The sequence below is a fragment of the Pteronotus mesoamericanus genome, unplaced genomic scaffold (assembly GCF_021234165.1).
Source record: "Pteronotus mesoamericanus isolate MK-2021 breed Mesoamerican mustached bat unplaced genomic scaffold, CSHL_Meso_final scaffold_21, whole genome shotgun sequence".
Classification (NCBI taxonomy): Eukaryota; Metazoa; Chordata; class Mammalia; order Chiroptera; family Mormoopidae; genus Pteronotus; species Pteronotus mesoamericanus.
In genome coordinates this window covers 23496737-23518337 of record NW_026555310.1, presented here as the reverse complement: position 1 = coordinate 23518337, position 21601 = coordinate 23496737, and the positions used below count along the sequence as shown (strand labels likewise).

Below are 21601 nucleotides of genomic sequence, written 5' to 3'. Positions count from 1 at the left end.
TGAGTATATCTGGCCTTAGAATACAAATTGCATAGAATTAGATTTTGAGGGCTTCTTTGATTTTGTCCTAAATTAATAAAATTTAAAACATGACAGTATTGGTGTTTCTAACAATATTTTAGAGAAATTGAACATGCTAACGCTAAAAATCAAGTAAAAGTTAAGTAACCTATCTGTTCTAAAGTGATGTGTGTGTGAATAGCAAAATTATTTGTAGTTTATGTTTCAGCACCTAACAGTCTTTGTTAACACACATATAGATTTTACGTGCTTAATTGCCAGGTTACGAGATATATCCTCAATATTTAGGATAGCACACAATTAGATGATAAGACTTGTAAATGCTGGGAGCAGGAATCAACTTTGATACCCCAGAGCCTAGCACTCTGCCTGGTTCTTAGGGTCATCTGGCTAATGAAGTATATCTTTCAGTGAAGAAATAAGATTAACCAAAGCTGTCATTGAAAAGGGAGGCCACTGCAAGAGTGAACTAGAAAAGGGAAAGAAACTGCATCTTTTGTCTTGGGATTTGAGTAGAGTTTAGAAGAGACTTCCAGACACTAATCAACACTGTCAAGCAGAGAGTTGTCTCTAAAACATTGCAATTTTTTTTTGTTACTAGAGTTACAGTGGATAAATGAACAAATCATAAGTGAAAAATAAACTTTCCTAGAAATGTTCTTAAGTTTTTTTCTTATTGTTGAAGTTAAACATTTATTTTTCAAAGTTGGCTGCTGAATTTAGGTTATGGATCCATTTACCTTTTGATTATGTAGCTCATCAGTTTTAAAAAATGCTTAGGCACTCAGTTCTAACATAGGTATATAGTATGTGCATATTATTAACTATTAGTGTATATAAAATAGTTACCAAGAAGAACTATTGGTAACATTGAGATGAAAAGTGATACTATTTCTTCCCTTACTCTACGGGATCATGACACTCACCTGCTTTGGAAACTGTTGTTCAGGTTTCGTATTCTGGATAATTTAATGGTGGATATAACATGGTTAAGGTCTGAATAGAATAGAATCTGAAGTTTGAGGGCTCCTTTTATTATTGTGAACTTAATCCTAGTTGATAAACATCTGTGTGTGACTCTTGAATGGTGAGTGGCATATTTGAATGATTTAGAGAGGTTAGTTATTTTTATCATCTCTAAGTGCTAAAACTTCTCAGGAAAAAGCGTAATTGTAGAGCATGAAGAAAGTACGCTTTCCCCCCCGCCCAGTAGTCACAGAGCTAGTAGGAAGGGGATTTGTTTCTCAGCAGTAAGTAAAATCATGAACTTTTTTTCTCCCATAGATGTTTTTTTCCTAACTGATTTCCATTATCATTGAATTCTTAGTTTTTCTAAGAATTTAGAAATTATTAGAATTTAAAAAATTTATTAGAATTAGAAAAAGTCAGAATTTATCATTTTTCTGATTTCCATTATCATTGAATTCTTAGTTTTTTTCTGATTTCCATTATCATTAAATTCTTAGTTTTTTTATGATTTCCATTATTGAATTCTTAAGTTTTGTGGATTTTGCTAGCTTGTTACTAGCTATTCATTTTTTGTTCATTTCTTTCTGACAAAAAAAGAAATGCAATGATAATCGAGGTATCTAGGTTATTTTGCATATGCCAGCTTGTGAAATGATCCCCCCACGAAAGCTCTGGTGGATTTGTGTAGGTATTCTGACATATCCATGAGTGGTGGATATAAATTCATTCCACATAGTAGTAAATCAGAGTAGCGTGGCAAAGCAGCTACATGTAATTCAGAATATACTGTACCAGGAAATGAAGCTATTTCTTCTATTGTCAGTAAAATTTAATTTTTAATTATAAATGATCTTCTAAAATTACATGTATTAGTAAGCTTCACAGTTGTAAAACAGTGAATTTATTTTCCTTATTTTGGGCAATGTTCCAATTAAGAATGAAAATGACACAACTTGTAATATTAGTGGGATGAAAATTAAAAATTTAGTAATGTTCTTACCAAATTAAATCTTCAGTGTATTTGTTGTGATTACACTAAGAGATTGCTTACCTTAGGTTTGTTAATTTGTTATTTTTTAAAAAGTGGTATACGCTTATTAATGAAGTTTTTTTATAGGCATTTATTTTATGTAATCGTAACCTATAGTTGTTTTATATCCGTTTCACAAATAAGAAAGTAGTCTAAGGTAGATGTAAGCAGTTTGTCCAAAATTACACAGCTGATACTGGAGGAGTTGAGAGCTAGAAAGAATTTTGATGGACTCACTGGCATTCAAAATGTATTTATCATTTTCTTAGATTGTTTTTAGAAGTTATTTATAATCAAGAAATACTTGCAAACCCCCCAAATAATATTACCACTGTCAAATTTGGAATATTTTTTATTACGTATTAGTATAGAATGTTCATAAAGTGCATTCCGTATGTTTGGTTGTGGTGAATGAGATCTCAGCGTGGTACACAGATGGAGATAGTCATAAGATTGTTGAAAATGCAGTGTTGCTCAGGAGAGATACTAGAGTAAAATAAAAATCTATACAAAAATGATAGCAGCCAAAATGTGGAATCATAAGATCTGAAGTTAGAACCTTACTCACCAAGGGGCCAAATTAACCCACATTCATTCATTAGTTGGAATTCTCCTTTTGTACATCCTTAACCTTGTCAGCTAGGCTCCATGTTTTGAAAGCAAAGAAAATCTTGGGTTTTAACAGTATATTGGTAGTTGGTAATTATTTCATTCTTTCTTACTACATATTTTTTGTGGAAATGGACTCACAGCTCTTCGGCAGACTGTTATGTTTATTTAACTATTCTTTATCTCTTGTATTTCTAGCACGACCACATGATTTCTTCGATGCACAAACACTGGATGCGATAAGACATCGAGCCATATGCTTTAATCTCTCAGCCCATATAGAAAGTTTAGGGAAGGGACACAGTGTTGTTTTTCATAGTACTGTAAGTATTTGATTTCTGTTTTCAAATTATCTGTATATGTTTGTGAGAATGTGTATTTTGACTTTCAGTATCATTTCTCAATTGCTCAAAATCTAAGAAAATACAATTTAACAAAAAAAAAACAACCATTTGCTTTATCAATATTTTAAAAATTGTATTATTGGTTATAAAGTAAATATTTCCCACAATTGGACATTTTTATGATTAAATTGAATATATTTATTTTCAAAGCAAGCCTAGGGACCTTTCTATATTTTATTTTTTAATATTTTTCTTGATTGAATTTATTGGGGTCACAGTGGTTAACAAAATGATACAGATTTCAGGTGCATAATTCTACAGTACATCATCTGTACACTGTATTGTGTGTTTACCACCCCAAGCCAAGTTTCCATCTATCCCCATTTATCCACCCTATGTTGTTCTCCATTTACCGCCCCCAACCCCTCCCTGGCAATCACCACATAAATGGAATATTTTAGCCTCTAATTTGAGCTATTTGGGAATATTGGTTTGGCAGTTGGACCATTGGGCATATATAGTTGGTGTCTTCTTTTGACCTAGTTTCCTTGTTTGTAAAAGTAGAACATTAGACACCTTTTAGCTCACATCCTTCTGTGCTTGCATGTGCCTCCTTACCTCAACAGAAAGTAAGATGATGGTTGTCAAATTAAAGCTTTGTGAAGGAGGAACTTCTGTTTTGTTCTGCTGATGTATCCCAGGTTTCTAGGATTGTCCCTGACACATAGTAGGAACTGATTGTATTTGTTGAATGAATATGTTGGTCAACATAGGGAAAGGGAAAGTATCAAATTTGAGAAAGCAATGCATAGTATATTTTTGGTTAACTAGGAGTTAATCGTTCTCTCTTCACGTGTTCCTTGCCATTTTATTATCCAGTTATCTTTAAATTGCTGTAGTTTGGGGGAAGGTAAGTTAGTAGAGGTAAAAATTTTAGAGTACACTCCTAGTGATTTGGATCCCTGGTAAAAGAAATTCTTTAATTTTGCCTTTTGAGATATCAAATATACTAAATTAGGGTTTTATTTTTATACTTCCATTAAAATGCATGAAAATTTAAGTACAAAAGGTCGATATAGATATCAGTCTCTACTGACTTCAATCTGCTTTTTTTCCATCTTGCATAATAATGAGGTTTTTGGGGGCATATATACTGTTTCTGTGTACTTGTATTCTTCCAATTCGAAGTTTCCGATTTTGATTTTGATTTACAAAATTAAAGGCAATAAATGAAAAGATTAGACACAAAGGAAAGAATACTTTTTCTGAGATCAAAACGCTTGAGTGTGAGTTTGGGTTTGAAGAAAGATATAGCATACTTAATAATCTTTTCTTCCTCTTTAAAAAAATTGTTTTTAATTGTTGTTCAAGTACAGTTGTCTCTTTCCCTACCACCACTCCCCCTGCCCCACCCATCCCCACCATAATCTTGTAAAGAACATTAAAAATACAGTTATCTAAATAAGAATGGAAGGTTTGGAAGGAGAATTAGAGGATTTGAATACAAAGTAAAACTGAGTGCACCTTGCTCAGCAGAGATGGTTGGAAGTCCTTTGAATTTTGATGACATAGGTTTATGATTTGGTAGGTCTGTAATTGTTCCATAGGATTGCGCACTAGACCTGGAGTGTGGCATTTGGGTTAATTTGTTTATTCACTTAAATATTGAGCACCTACTATGTGTCACGTATTGCTTATGTCACAGTGAACAAAATAGATTCAAACAAAAAAGTAAACCATGACTACTCTCTTGTAGAAGAGACATGATAAACAAGATAAAGTAGTAAAATTTTAAGAACTTAAAGGAAAGTGATGAAATAAGCCATTAGGGGATGAGCATCACAGCTAGTGGAAGACCAGGTACAAAATTCTTAAATGGGAATATGCCAAGTATTTTGAAAAACAGTGAAGAGGCCAGGCTAGCTGGAAGAAGTGAGGGAGGCAGAAAGAGTAGTAAAGTCAGAGAGGTACTAGGGAAAAACCTTGTTGAACTAAGACCTTGGCTTTTATTCTGTGTGTGATGGGAAGCCGTTCAGGAAGTTTGAGCAGCCATGGTCTGATGTGATTTTTAAAATAATTTTTATTAGGGTATAATAATATAAACACCTACTTAAAGTATTTAATTCTGTGAGTTTTGATAGTTCCACTAAACTGTGAAACTACCGTTATTACAATTAAAGTGCAGAACATTCCTGTTACTCAAATCTTCTCTGTTATAAACTTTAGTTCATCTCTGCCGCCATTTCCTGCCCTAAAAAACTCACTGATCTCTTTCCTCTCACATAGGTTTTTATATGCTCACTTTGGTTTTTTTGTGTTGTGAGAACAGGTTGTACATCAGAGAGCAGGGAGAATGGGATCAGTCTTCCCAGTAACCCAGGTGAAAGGAGATTGGAATGGTTCTAATGGAGAAGCCAAAGAGGTTAGATTCTGGTTCTTTTGAAAGTAGTACTGACAGGGATTTTGGATGGATTACATGTCAGGTTTGATAATGAGAGGAAAGATGACTTCAGTTTTGTGGCCGCAGCAACAGGCCAAAAGGATGGATGGCAATTTATTCATTTTTGAAAATATACTTATTTATTTATTGAGAGAGGGAGAGAAACATTGATGTGAGAGATAAACATCAATGTGTGGCTGCCTCTTGCATATCCCCTTCCAGGGACCCAATCCACAACCCAGGCACGCGCCCTGACTGGGAATTGAATCCATAACCTTTTGCTTTGCAAGACAATGCCTAACCAGCTGAGCCACATTGGGTCAGGGCTGGAGATGCCATTTAAAATAGAGGCTGTGGTGGTGGCAGATCTGGGGAAGAGAGAATATTAAGAGGTGTAACTTCAGCACTTTTGGTAGAGCTATATAGTGCCTGTGTCATGTAGGGAGTTCGAGCACAGAGGAGCTCAAATATGGTAGTTTTCAGCATATAGTGGTGTTTAAAGGTATCAGACTGGATAAGATTACTTTGGAACTAAGTAGAAATAGAAAAGAGAAGAAATTTAAGGACTGAGCTATGGAGCTCATCAACATTTAAGAAGCAGTAAACCTAATGAAATGATGGTCTAGTAATGAGCAAGTATCTCTACATATTAGGAAACAGTAGTGAGTGATGATAGTGATAAAGAAGGTTGTGTTTTACGAAGCAAAGCCCCAACTTTCACATGCTTTCATTAGAGCAGCTCCTTGTGGTAAAATCCTGAGGTTTACCATGGGAGGATTTGAGATGATCCAGAAAAAAAAGAGAGAGGGAACTAAAAATAGTGTGATGATATAAGGAGTCCGGGGGAAAATTTACAAAATTTACTGAGAATCTAATTGTCTGTGATGACAAAAATAAGTTTTCTAGCTGTAGAAAACACCTGAGAAGATTGAAGAACATGAAACCCATGTTTGTCATAAATTAAAAAACAAAGAATATGAGGGACTTGCACCCCCAAGTGATACTGCAGAGGCAGAGGTAACCTTGACTGAGGGAAAAATTGCAAAGGGTGGAGTTTAAATCTGGAGAATGCTTTTTCCTGGGGAAGCTTGAAGGAAGAGACATCCATCATGGGAAAAGGTCTTTGTTGACAAAATAGAAAAGAAAGGAGCTAGGTGAACAAGTTCTCTGAAGTTCCGTGGGTAGGGAAAGTTGTGTGTTAAACAGAAACACTTCTTTTAGCAGTGAAAATGTTCAATATCAACTACAGATTTAAGTGTTCTAGTTATCACATTTTTATAGGAAATAATCATACTGATAATGAAACAATTAGGAGAAAAACATATTTTTCTGTGAAGTACCATCCTGTGCAGTTTGCCTAATTTGTGTCTTCTTTAATTGAAACATTTTCTTTCGGGCCTTCTCCAGAAGAGGTCAGCAGATTCCTAGTTACAAGTCAGTTGGCTTGCTGTGCTTGGTTGGTTTGCATTGTTTCCATGTCTTATTTCTTTGTAGAGGTATTTTGTTTTAGCATCTTTAGATCTGTCTTTGGGCTTTTTAATTAATCTCATTGTCAAGTCAATAATTAGGGTATTTAACTATAAATTTTTAAATAATGGAGATAGAAAGTGTTTTATATATGCATAGAGTGCTGTCGTTACTTAGTTCTAATATGTTTTGAGGATGACGTAATTGTGTGTGGCTTTTTGGAACTTAAACTTGGTAAAAACATTGATGTTTAGATTATTGAAACACTAAAGTGATAAATTTGTTAATATGGAAGTTGTAAGATTTATGAAATACTGTGATCTGTTTTTTATTTAAGTTTTACCTTAATTTTCAGAATCTGGTAATGAATGACAAGAATATTGTTTTTCTTAACACTTCTATTGTTCTTGTTGTTCAGGTTGACCCATTCCTTAACATAGGTAGATTCTTTAAAATCATACCTAAACATGGATTGACTAATGTTTCATTTAAAATAAAACAAACCAACCAACAAGCAAAGAAATCCCAAGCAAACAAAAAATACCCTAGTTGTAAATTATAGACTTTTCCCTTCCCAGAGTTATTTTTTTCTTTACTCTGTGTTCTTTAAAAATACTCCAGCCAGTGTGGATTCTTAGTTAGCTTTCCTGTTAAGCCACAGACTTAGTAGATAGAACATAGTATTTTCAGAACCTTAACAAAGATAATATAGTTTTTCTATTTGGCTATACAGACCTTCTTCAGTCCCTTTTTTCTCTTTGTGAAAATATATAATCAAAGGTGAAATTGCTACAAAATGGGACAGAGCAAGATGTGGTAGTGGTAATATCTAGTCTAGGATATGAACACTTAAAAGTTCTTGATTAGGATTATTAGTGCCTTTTTAACAATATATTAGAATAATGTGTTACAAATAATTTTTATGATTTCTTATCATTACTAGGTAATAGCTAAAAGAAAAGAGGATTCTGGAAAGATAAAACTTTTACTTCATTGGATGCCTGAAGACATGTAAGTAGTTGAAACACTATATGTAATTAATAGTCTAATGTCTTTTATTAAAATATTGTACTCAAAAATTACTTTTATTATTGGATTCAAATATAAGTAACTTACAGAAATTAAACTATGAAGTATTTTGAGGTTGTCAGGATTAATGAGAGAATCTCTGAAAACCCTTATAGTACCTGGCTGGCCTAAGGTATAAGCTTTAAAACTAGCTTTTTACTGTTTCTGATAAAAGTTGATGTAGCTATTTTTAATAGAATGTGATTATACTTAGGATTTTTAAATGACCCTCAAGTAGTATGCAAGCAGCTTTAGTTGTCCTTTGTTTGAATAGTTTATTTAAAACATTGTCCAGTACAGAATTAATGCTATTTTATAGAAAAAGTAGTTGACCAGCTTTTCTAGCAACATTACCTTTTTTTTTGAGCTTTAGTACCTTGTAGAGCACTTCTCACCCGGATGCCTCTTAGTTTAGATATTTCCATCTTAATTTTATTTTTTTTTAAAGTATATTTAATTGATGATATTATTACAGTTCTCCCAGTTTTCCCCCCTTTGCCACCCTCTGCCTGATACCTCCCTTCTCTCCAGCAAACCTCTCCAGTACTGCCCTTAGTTCATGTCCCTGGGTCATGCATATAAGTTTGGCTTCTCCATTTCCTGTTATATTCTTAACCTCCCCCTGTCTGTTTTGTACCTGCCAATTATGCTTTTTAATCCCTGTGCCTTTTCCCTCATTCTCCTCCTTCCCTCTCCCAGCTGATAACCCTCCAAATAATCCCAATACCTATGATTCTGTTCCTGTTCTGGTTGTTTGCTTAGGATTAATTAATTCATTTTTTTTTAAAGGTTCAGTTATTTGTGAATTGTTGCCTTTTTATTGTTCATAGGTTTTTTTGATATAAGTTATTGCTTATACTATTATAGTTGTCACATTTTTTTCCTCCCCTTTATTCACCTCCACACTACACTGCCCCACCCCCCTCTCGCCCCCTCCACTTAGTTCATGTACTTGGGTCGTACATTCAAGTTCTTAGGCTATCTCATATCCTATACTATTCTTTACCTCCCCCTGTCTATTTTGTACCTACTATTCATGCTTCTTATTCCCTCTACCTTTCCCCTCATTCTTCCTCCTCCTCCTCCTCCCCTCTGATGTCCATTTCTATTATTCTGTTCCTGTTCTAGTGGTTTGCTTAGTTTGCTTTTGTTTGTTTGTTTGTTTTTAGGTTCAGTTGTTGATAATTGTGAGTTGTCATTTTGCTGCTAATAGCTTTTATCTTCTTTTTCTTAAATAAGTCCCTTTAACATTTCATCTAATAAGGACTTAGTAATGATCTCCTTTAACTTGACCTTCTCTGGGAAGCACTTTATCTGCCCTTCCATTCTAAATAATAGCTTTGCTGGGTGGAGCAATCTTGGATTTGGATCTTTGCCTTTCATGACTTTGAATACTTCTTTCCAGCCCCTTCTTGCCTGCAAGGGTTCTTTGGAGAAATCAGCTGATAGTCTTATGGGAACTCCTTTGTAGGTAACTGTCTCCCTTTCTCTTGCTGCTTTTAAGATTCTCTCCTTATGTTAGTATTGGGTAAAGTAATATCATGTGCCTTTGTGTGTGCTTCCTTGGGTCCAACTTCTTTGGGACTCCTTGAGCTTCCTGGATCTCCTAGAAGTCTGTTTCCTTGATCTCCTTCCGGTGCTCCTATGATTCAGATGTTGGAACATTTAAAGTTTGTTGTCCCAGAGGTTCCTAAGCCTGTCGTCAGTTTTTTGAATTCTTGTTTTTTCATTCTGTTCTCATTGAATGTTTATCTCTTCCTTCTGCTCCAAATCGTTGATTTGAGTCCTGGTTTCCTTCCCTTTACTATTGTTTCCCTGTATATTTTTCTTTATTTCACTTTGCATAGCCTTTACTTTTCCCTCCATTTTGTGACCATACCCAACCAATTCAGTGAGCGTCCAGATTACCAGTGTTTTGAACTGTGCATCTGGTAGGTTGGCTATCTGTTCATCGCTTAGTTCTTTTTGGGGGACTTTGATCTCTTCTTTCATTTGAGCCATATTTCTTTGTCTCAGTGTGCCACGTTGGGAGGGGCAGAGCCTTCGGTATTCGCCAGGGCAGGACAACCCAGATCTTTCTCTTTCTCTTTAACTTTGGTATTTTAATTATGATGTGTCTTGGTGTGGTCCTCTTTGGGTCCAACTTGTTTGGGACTCTCTCTGCTTCCTAGACTTGTGTGTCCACTTTCTTTGCCAAATTAGGGAAGTTTTCTTTCATTATTTTTTCAAATAAGTTTTCAATTCCTTGCTCTTCCCTTCTTCTGGTATCCCTGTGATTTTGATGTTGGCACATTTGGAGATGTCCCAGAGTTTTCTTACACTATCCTCATTTTTTGAATTCTTTCTTTTGTTCTGGTTGACTATTTATTTCTTCCTTATGTTCCAAATCATTGATTGGAATCTTGGCTTTCAGCCCTTCACTGTTGGCTCTCTTTGGATTTTTCTTTATTTCACTTAGTGTAACCTTCATTTCTTTTCTTATGTTGTTGCCCTACTCAGTGAGTTCTTTGAGCATCCTGACTGCGAGTGTTTTTGAACTCTGCATCTAATAGGTTAGGTATCTCCATTTCGTTTAGTTCTTTTTCTGGGGTTTTGTTCTGTTCTTTCTTTTGGGCCATATTTCTTTGTCTCCTCAATTTGGAGCCTCCCTGTATTTGTGTATGTGCATTAGGGTAGAGCTGCTTTGACGCCCTATAAAAGACACCTATAAATTGTGTGGGTGGAGCCTTAGACAATGGCCAGAGCGGAGCAGCCTGCTTCGCTGCTTTGTGGCTCTGTGTGTTGGAGGGAGAGTTTGGAAAGGGGAATATTCTGCCCCCTGGCTTCTGGAGGTTTGCCTGGCACTTGCCCTGTTTTCAGTTACTTCACCCACTCCCCATATGCGACTGGCGCCCTTATAGTACTGTTGCCCTGGTGTTGAATCCTGGAGTTGGGTGAGTTTGCGTACATTTTAAGACTATGCGGCCCTTTAAGCAAAGTTTCCTTAAAATCTGCAGTTTCTTCTGCTGTCCCAATCCACACTGGTGTTAACAGCCAGAAGTTTTGGGGATTTATATTCCCAGTGCTAGATCCCTGGGCTGTGTGTGCAGTCTGATTGGAGGCTGGGATCTCTCGCTCCCAGTGTATCTCTCCAGATTTTTATCCACCACATGTGAATGTGGGACCGCCTATGCCTGCTCTGCCACTGCCTTTCCATGCCACACCATGTCTCCTCCGCTCTCTGCCCTATCTCTGTGTCTCTGCCCTTCCTACCTGTCTGGGTGATTGTGGCTTCTTCAAATCCTTGGTTGTCAGACTTGCATACAGTTCGATTTTCTGGCAGTTCTGGGTGTTACTTGTTTTGAGATTTAGTTGGAATTCTTTCTGTGGTTACAGGAGGAGACAAAGCATGTCTACCTAAGCTTCCCTCTTGACTGGAATCGAATTTTAATTTTCTTTTTTTTCATTAAAATTTTTTTTCTTATAATAGGTAATAGAGATATTGTAGACATTTTGGATGGAATTGATAGCAACAAGAATAGAATAAATTTAAATGAATAGAATCAAATTATGTATACTTATTTTTCAAAAATTGGCAATATGTGGTTAATAGTTCTGAATATGAAGTAATATTTTTACAATTTTGTTCTCCAAACTCTGATTGAATGTGTTATGAATTAAAAGTTCTTAAATTCATTTGGCAGTTTATAGTGTACATTAGTATAACAATATAAACAAATCTATTTAGTTTTTTACAAATACTGTGACTATTACACGCCTTTTAGTATAGAATATATTTCCCACCACTTTCGCCCTTCTTCCATTCCAGATTTTATGGAAATGCTACTGTAAGACATTTAAAAATAGTCCTGTAAAAGTTCTTTAATAAGCTGCTTGTTGTTAAACATGGAGGTTACCCATTATAGAGGTGTTTTTAAAGGAGTGCATTATCACTAAGTCCTTATTATGTGAAATGTTAAAGGGAATTATCTAAGAAAATGAAGATCAAAACTGTGAAGATCAGAACAGTAAAATGAGAACAAACTCACAAGTAGCAACAGCTGAACCTAAAAAAATAAAAACAAAACAAAATAAGCAAACAACTAGAACAGGAACAGAATCATAGGAATGGAGATCATATGGAGAGTTATCAGTGGGGAAGGGGAGGGGAAATAAAGATACAGGGAATAAGAAGTATAATGGGTAGGCACAAAGTAGAGAGGGGGAGGTTAAGAATAGTATAGGAAATGGAGACGCCAAAGAACTCCTGTATGACCCATTGACAATGAACTGAGGTGGGGAGTTGGGGGGGTGTGGTGCTGGAGGGAGTAGGGATGCAGGGCTGAAAGGGGAGAAAAAAATTGGGACAACTGTAATGGCATAATCAATAAAATATACTTAAAAACAGTAGAGATTTTTCTCTATTGTTAAAGAGATATTAAAATCTATCTCTATGCAGATTCTATCTAAAATCTATCTAAAGCTATGCAGAAAGTTTCAGTTTTTGATAGACATTGCCCTCCTGAATTTTTACCAATTTCTAATCCCACCTACTACACTGGAGAGGCTATTTCTCTGGTTTATTATCAACACTGGCTAGTATCATTCTTAAATTTGGCATTTCTGTGATTAAAAGTAAGATCATTTTTAAACTGTGTCTGGTGAATTGATGGTTGATGTGATTCATCTACCCTCTCTCTTTCCTCTAATGAATGTTCACATCTTCCATACTGATTTGTAAGAACTATTTAAGGTTATAAACATATAGAGTGGTACAAAAGTAGATTTATAGTTGTGAGTACACAAAACAACTAATTCTTGTATTATTGTATTATTTTTCTATACAAACAACTTCTGAACCTGTTTTTGCTCACCCTATAGTTCTGACAACCAGGTTCTTTATGAAGAAATAAGTAAAACCCCCTACCAAATTCCACTTTTTTGAAAAGGCTCATGTAATGAAAATTCTAAAATCAACGAAATTTATTCCTATAAGGAAATTCACATTAAAAGCATTTTTGTATTTGGATTGACTGATTTCCAGAATACTAAGAATACGGACATTTAAATATATCTTTTTACGTCTTATTTCTTCATAGAGAAACTCGGTGTCAGATTTCCATCAGGTCAAGCTCAACTGAATTTCACTCAGGAAGCTAAAAGGCAGTGTGTTCTAATACGTATTTTTAGGTTAATTTGTGCCTAAAATTTTACCCTGCTATTTCTTCCCATCCCACTGGTGGCCCTATCACACTAGCAGGAAAGGCTGGTAATGTGAAGGTGTATGAGGGGTAAAATGAAAATTAATGTTATTTTGTGTATGACTTGTTTTTTAATTTATAGTCTGCCTGACGTGTGGGTGAATGAAAGTGAACGACATCAATTAAAAACTAAAGTAGTTCATTTATCAAAGCTACCCAAAGATACTGCCTTGCTTTTGGACCCAAACATATACAGGTAATTTAATTCTTGAGTTGATGTTTTACTTTCCAAATTGTAATCTTTAAGTCTCTGAATATTGGGTGTAAAGTTAGGATGAATTTTTTTAAGGACTGAATTCAATACCAAACATAATCTTGTTTTCTGGAGCTTTCTAAATGTCAATTATATCACAAAGATTCATAAATTATAGAATTGAGAAAGATAACATTTTGATAAAAGTTTATGTGCTGCTTTAATTCCAGGTTTATGTTAAGTAGTTTAATTGTAATATACGTAGTATTTTGAAAATAAGTTCCTTCTATTTAAATGTGTAATCCTTGTTATAGTATCAGACTTTTGTGGACCTGGGAATATATTGCATCTGCCCTAAATACAGTAAATGATAGCGTTTTTTAAACTTAGACTCTTACCTAACTTTTCAAAAGAGCAGTTTATATATTAGTTTGTTTTTTAGTGGTAGCCCAGAGTGTTTACATTTCTAATAATTTTCTGATCTGATCTTTGTTTTAGTATGCTGTGTTTATGAAGTATGGGGCGGGGGTGCAGCGGGGAGAAGAGGCCAACATGTCTGACTGTGTGTGGACTCACTTTGCTAGGTGCTTTATGTATACTTCAGCCTCACAGCAGCCCTGTGAGGTAGATGTTACTCCTCTCTGTTTTACAGATTGGAAAACTTGAGGCGAGAGGTTCAGTAGCTTGCCCAAGGTTACACAGATAATAGGTGACTGCACTTGAGGGTGATTTCAAAAGTGGCGAAAATGCTGAAAGGTCACTCTTAATGAACAAACTTTCTATATTTTTAAAAGAAATTTTAATATGTATTTTATGATAGGAATAGGTTGGATAAGACTAAGATAATCCCAAATATGAATTTTAGCTGTCATAAAAGACTGTGTCTTATGCTAAATTTTGAAACCATTAACACCTTGAAGATTCTGCTTATTTCCTGACTCAATTTCTTGGAAGGTTATTCAATGTAATAGGATTTTTATATCTTGAGACATCTTCTGAAAATGAAATTCTAATATAATTGGCCTTTCCAGGTGGAAACACTGAGTCTTGAGTTTTTTCTACCCCCAAAAGTTTTTTAAAAAGTATCTTATGGTAAAAGTGCTGAATACAATAAAATCTTGGGGGTTTTTTGGTGGAATGAGCTAGGTTATCAAGAAATTAATTAGCATAGAGAACAACAAAATGACCATAAAGGAGAAGATTTAGGAAAATCTAATACCAAAAAATTGGGGAAAGTCACTATTTAAGAAATAATTGAATATTCTTTGTTTACTGGTACCAAATTTAGGGTTATTTCTGCTTATTACTGTTACAAGGGACCAATTAAAATTAGCATTCTAAAAAAGTGATGTTTTGGGAGAGCCACCCTGCTATTACAAGTGGTTGTAAACATCTCTTAGCAGAGAGTTGACAAAGGGGCATGAATCTTTATAAGTTGAAGCCTTAACTTTAGTGTTTCTGCCCTGCATTCTGCTCTTCTCCTCTAAGGGTCTCCCTTTTTTTTTTTACAGAATCAACTTCTTTTTTTCCTCTTACGCTATATGGGAAGCAATTTAGATATTTTAGTGAAAGTGACTTAAAAAAAATCATTCAAGCTCAGCACTGATGTTCTTAAGGGCATAGGAATTGCTTGTCTCATAGTGTAATTCTACAATACTTATTTATTTTATTCTTGAGTAATGAAGGTGTTCTTAAGATACATAGATGCTTCTGCAGAGGTAATTTTTTTAACTGTACCCTCCCGTTCCCCTAATCTTAACATTTATTTTTGAGTTTAAACTTTACATGCATTCTGCTATTCCACAAATTAGAATTTAGTCTACCCTATAGTGGTATAGAGTAATAGAACCGCCTACATTTGCTGTGGTGTAACATCTTAACAATGTTTGGGGTTTTGATAGGGAAAACTTACGAAATTAAGTAAAAAGAGAAAAAGCAACTCTAACTTGTTTTAGGAGAAATAATTTGTGGTTTATGCACATCTCAAAATAAAATCATGGCAAACCTAAAATATCTTTAAAAGGCGAAAAGGAATCTATTTTAGAATTTTAACATTAGATTTTAAAGTACTAGTTGGTTAAAATGCCTCTGTTAGACATGCAGTTCTTTTTAAGAAATACACTAGCAGGCTATATAAAAAGGATTAATTAGAAAGCTTTACTATGTAACTAAATTTGCATTTACTATATGTGAATGCTTTGGAAATAAATTTTAATGATCAACAGTCACCTTGCCTATAGTTTATAAATATATTTAATGTCTCTTTGAATTACCTAATGTGTTTCTGATACAGTTGAATGAAAGAATATTCCTTTTTTTCTCTTTTTCTAGAACAATGCCGCAGAAGAGGTTGAAGAGGTAAAAAATAAATAAATACATAAAAAGCAAACAAGCGGGGACACCTGCAGTCTTAGTCACTGACAATGGGTTTAGAACAAGTTGCACATTAGAGTCAACCCCCTTCCTTTTTTTTTAATCCAATATTTAGAATAATATTTATGCTTAGTGTAAACATTCTGTGAATGAAGTAGGCTCTTCTGTGGAATATATTAATATATTACTGTATATCCACATTTTCATGGAATGGTACTGTGGGAGACTGAGCAAACACTCTTCTGGCAACTTAGTGGAACAGCTTCTTAAAGGCTTTGCATGCTTGCTGCTTTAAGCTGCTTTTCCCCCCCCTAATGAGTACAGTAGTTTATATTGTAAAGAAAAACAATTGCAATGTGCGCCCTTACAAATACCAAAAACACTGTAAGAATATTTGTCTTGACAGTGTCTATTGATTTTGAAGCCATTAGGAAATATTTAGACAATGAAAATTATCAATTATGATAATTAGATGTGATTGGTTGCCATTTGTGTTCTTTTGCAGAACTCTGATAAGAAAAGTGTTCAATTTGTATTTAAGCAAACAGTGAACGACATTTGCAATCGACTAAATATTCGACTTTCGAATTAGGGCTGAAAATTTCTGTTAAAGAGTGTTGCCGTATGTCTGGTGGCTCCCTTTTCAGGACTAGGGTTTTCTCGTGGAGTACAGTGTGTTAATATTTACCTATATAACTAATCTGTTACCGGTTTTTGAAAAACCTTTATTTCAAATATTTGAATAATCCTCATATTTTCATTTTAACCTACATAAGCCTCTAATTTTTCTTTTTTTTTTAGCAACAACGCATTTGGTTTATTAGTTTTTTTCTTAACGTAAGAAAAATTGTATTTTTTTTAAAGTATCTTCAAACTGAATCCTTTATGCACCAAAGTTGGTTTTGAAAAGGAAAATAAAATCACTTTCTTGCTTGGTTAAGCAAGAAGCCATATGGATTTTTTTTAACTTACAGAAATGGAAATATGTGTAACTTGTTAGTATTGTATCAAACAAATGTTGCATAGAGATAATAGAACATTGCTTGTAAATAATTCAGCAGATTTGTAATATATTTTTATATTATGAGATGTACTGTAGATGTTTTTCTAGAGGCATGAAAGTTAAATGTATATATTATGGGTAGAAATAATATTGAAGGATATTGTAATTCACTAGTGCTGCCAGAGGAATTGTTAATAAAGCACCTTCTTTAACAATAAATGTCTTTTGCAGACTTAAGGGACTATGTACTACTGTTAATATCTTTAAGAACAAAACACATTGAACATCCTTCCAGAAAGTCTTTGAGGGAGGAGGACCTATACCCATAATAGAATTATGGCACTCATTTCTGACAGTGACCGTGAAATCAATCATTTCCTTACTGTTGGAAGGACATATTGTAAAGTATGTGGTTATATGCAGTCAAACTGCAGAAAATACTCCTGATTGAGGAGTTTTCACTTTACTACAGTAATATAAAAACCAGCAGTTTTTACACTAAATTTTTAAAATAAAGAATAGACAAAAATATAGAATTAAACCTTTGGTTCCAAAATGGGAAAGTTCCATGATACATAAATCATTTCTCATTTACTTTAAAAATATTTAAAAATAAAAACTATGGGAGACTTTATTCGTTAACAGTGGGGTAAAGAGCTATATACATGAAATGAGTCATATAAAATTAAATGAAGTGCAAATAAAAGCACTGCTACTATAAGACATTCTGGAATGGTTGTTTAATAGGGTATTATCCATATGATCTGTAGCAAATGTGATTTTATTTTTTAAAAAAAAGCAGTATGTTTTCTTACCTTTTATTGTTTTCTTTTGCTTAAGCACTTCATTAATTGCTTTATTCTGTATCTGCGAAGTAATCTGCAATCTTCTTTGTTCTTTTAAAATTTTGGTTTGTTAAAAAATTGCCAAATAGAAGTGTTTCAGATATATAGTTTGTACCTGTATTTTTTATTTTACTGCCTCATGTTCTTGTAAGTCATTCTTAATTGACCGATGATTGTAGACCTTGCCTGAGTATTTTTTCTAATAAAACAAAAGCAAATCACATTTAGCTTCAAAATTGTAACAATTCAATTAAATTTTAAAACATCTGAAGTATACATCTAATACTTTATTTAGGGGTACAACAAATAAAGGAGTTTTTTCATTGTGTAGAAATATTTAGATGTCAATCAAATTTCATGGTTATTCGTTAGCCTCCAAATACTCAAACACTCATGATACTTTGCTGCTTATTTGACTTTGGTCCGATATTGTTACACCAAAAACTATGAAATTATAATGAAAGAGTATTTAACTTGTATGTAAACATTATTATATACCAGCAATTATGAGTGGCAAGTATAAGTGCGAACATTTTAATTTATAATGTTTATTGAGTGATGTCTACCCATCTATATTGTTCCTCCTAACTCCCATATATGACATTTATAACATGGTATCTGAAGTGTAATTAGTCTCTAACTCAAGATCCATTGCCTAGTTCAGCAGTGGACAAACTGCAGCCCGCCGGCATACACATTCATTTATGTGTTGTCTGTGACTGCTCGCTTCCTGCAGTGGCAGAGTTGAGTTATGAAACCTTCTGGCCTGCAAACCTAAAATATATATTCTGACCTTTCAAGGAAAAATTTGCCAATCCCTGGTACCGTTGGTAAAATTTTTGGAAAAATAAACCTAGACCACACCACTTAGATTTTAATATAATAGTGTTAATCTTGGTAATGAACCAGTATATTAAATTTCAGTGAAAGCTGTTTACTGTACCTTAAATATTGCCACATTAGGTACCTGCAACAAATGGTGGATTTTTTTTTATACTTTTACATTGGATTTCTTAATTGTTTTTAATATTTTACCACTTGTGTTTCCAGATTTTGTTTTACTAATTAGGACTAAATGAGATTTTGTAAATTAGATGTTTAAACCACAAGGCACATCTTATTCTATCTAAAAGAATCTTGGAAGTGGAAAATACTGTAAAATTTAAAGTTGTTTATTTTTTAAATAAACTTTTCATACATAAATCTTCCTTAAAGTGGACACACATTACTTTTGAGTGTCAGATGAGAGGAAATTAAAATGAGTAATCAACTTTGAATACGTATTTTAAGATTCGGTTTATTCTCATTGAAAGCAGTGATAATCATATCAGTAAATATTTGACTGTAAAACTTTTTAGCTTTCACAAAATGTTTTAAATATTCAAGTAGTCTTAAAAGGATAGAATTTGTAGCAGTTACTTAAATTACTTTATATGTTTGCTATTGAATTTTTAACAAATGGTTAACAAAGGTGTTAGATATTTGAATAAAATATAAAAATGGGAATATATGGTCAAAGTCTTTATAACAGTTTGTGTGGGGCTTTCTATAGTCATGACTTTACAAAGAAAGTGTTCAGTACTTCTGTAGAGTTCACTGAGAGGCAAATTCTTATATTGAAAAACTGATATATTTTATCTGTATAACAAGGCCTAGTGTTTCAGACTCACATGGAAATGCTAATATTTTTAGTCTTTTTAAAGGGGGAGTTAAATTATATATATCATTTGAGTGTTTTTTTTTTAAGAGAATTACATTTTGGGGGATTGAAATGAAAAATATTTTTCCATTCTAAAAAATGTAGAAGCTAATTTCTTAGTAAAATTTTGTTAAAAATTTCTTTTAGTTATATATATTTTTTTAATTTCTAAAGAATCTTTGACCTGGTAGAGCATGTTTTGCAATTTCAACACTATAGCCTTAATGTAAAATAAGTCTGCAGAGTTATGTATTTATTTTTGTCATTTCTAATGGTCATGAGCCTCAGTAACCTTTAAAATATAATGAAATGCTGTATTCTTGTTTTTCTAAAAATTAAAAGAATGTTTACATAGTCCAGTTTATTCTTTGAATCAGGTTTGCATGGTATATAACACATGGTTCTTTTACTCTGAAAATTAAAAAGCACTTGGAAGCAATTAACAGCAGAAATTGCAACCCATGTTTTTTTCTAGATCAGTATTCTTTCCACTCTACCAAACTGCTTTTCACAGTGTGAGAGAGGAAATCTTGTACACATTGTAATACCAATTATAAACTTGTTTCAGTGTTTTTGCCATAGTCAGTTGCTAGCAGGATACATGGCACAAAATAGTCACTGAAATCCTTGTTGAGTGAGTTATAGGTCAGTACTTGTTATAGTAAGATATTTTGGAGAGTTGTGGTCGTATAAAACAGTAGGATTGAGGAAACATGGCTTAAACCACACTGTGATAATGTTATATAAATCTCTATGTAAAGGATTATTTGTTATATTTTTACATAATTCAGTTTGTAACAAAACCATTTTTGTTTTTTTTAATATGTTCCTCTTGAAAATTATTTCAGAAATTTATATTTGGGTCCCCAATAGGTCTTGCATAAGATATGCCTTGGGGCTTTTTTTCTTTTAGAAAAGTGTAGTTTTTTTTAGGAGAGTGTGTAGCTAGGGAATAATAATAATAGGTTGTAAAATATGAGCATTTACTCTTGATCCCTGAGCCCAGTGCAAATATCAGTAGTTTAATGTGAACATTACTGAGCATTGCAGAAGAGTGGGTCAAAGGATTCTGAGTTGATATCTTTTTGAATTTTATAAATTAAGAGAGCTTTAATTGATCATCTTTGTACTAGAGTATCTTTTTAATGTCTTTAAAAGATTACAATAAATGTCATTTTTTGTAGAAGAGGGGTTAAGTTTCTCTGTATCTCTCTTCTTTCCTGTACATCTTTCAGGTTATGAGGAGGATAAATGTAATGAAAAAAAAAGATTTAAAAAAATGTAATTCAGAATAGTTAGCGCAGTTCATTCAGAATTTGTTTAAAATGTCAGTAGTAAAGTCTTTCTCACCAATAGTAATTTTTAAAAAAGTTTAAAAACTTTGTTTTTTTGTTACTAAAATTATAATTGTTGAAAAAATAGAATAGGGATAATAGTGAAAGTAATCACTTTCAACTGGCCACACTTTTCTGGTCTTGGAATTAATATTTTATTGAATTACTCTTAAACTTTTATTTTGTGCATATTTAAATTGTTACTGTGTACTCAGTTCTAGGATTTGGTTTTTACTCAAGGCATCCATATACAGGGTGTAACAGTGGGTTACAGTTCTGAGTACATGAAACAGTTTATTATTTTCCATACAACCAACCAGAAACCTACTTTTGCCTCCCCCTGTAGAGCTTTCTTCTTTTTATGGCTAGATGTGATATACCATAAATCATTTAAGCATTCTGTATTGGTTGACATGGAGATAGTTTGCATATTTTCTGTCATAAAATTAATACAACATAATCCTTGAAAATATCCTTGGAGAGAGATTCCTAAAATGTAGTTTCCTGGAAGGGAACCTAAAAGTGTGAGTTGTGTCTGTTACAGGTTTTGGTATTGCCAAAATATTTTCATAAAAAGGTGGTGCCAATATAATAAACTCCCATCACATTGATGTGAATACTCTTTTCCCTGCATGGTACCAATACTTAAATTTTACTGTTTAAATTTTAGTCATTCTAAGGTGGGAAGTGGGTTAAGAGCATGAATTGCCTGGGATTAATTCTCAGGTCAGCTGAAACTGGTTTTGGGAAGTTTTACTTAAACTCACAGTGCCAATTTATTTGTGAAATCGCATATTATTATCGCTTGCCCTGTAGGACTTGTTGTGAGATTAAAATGGCACGTATTCCCATTGTTTTGAATGAACATGGCTTAAAGAGTACACTTTGAATCTTTACATTTTATGATCCCTTCAAACCCACTCTGGATGTGGTCTTGTCTTGTCATTGGAGGAATATCATGTAGGT

At 33.6% G+C, this 21601-nt stretch overlaps 1 protein-coding gene across 3 annotated transcripts in view; it reads left to right on the top strand.

The window, feature by feature from the left end:
* The window catches only part of AEBP2 (AE binding protein 2), a 64946-nt gene extending 45462 nt beyond the window's left edge, over positions 1–19484 (top strand). For 2 of the 3 annotated variants that reach the window (XM_054591378.1, XM_054591376.1), the window contains 5 exons: positions 2828–2952; positions 7824–7891; positions 13271–13384; positions 15713–15739; positions 16260–19484. In XM_054591378.1, the coding sequence (XP_054447353.1) occupies positions 2828–2952; positions 7824–7891; positions 13271–13384; positions 15713–15739; positions 16260–16305 (380 nt within the window). In that variant the 3' untranslated portion in view covers positions 16306–19484. Of the gene's footprint in view, positions 1–2827; positions 2953–7823; positions 7892–13270; positions 13385–13879; positions 13921–15712; positions 15740–16259 lie in introns of those variants that run through there. The other variant, XM_054591377.1, reaches the window with a different exon arrangement.
* Positions 19485–21601: the final 2117 nt, after the last annotated feature.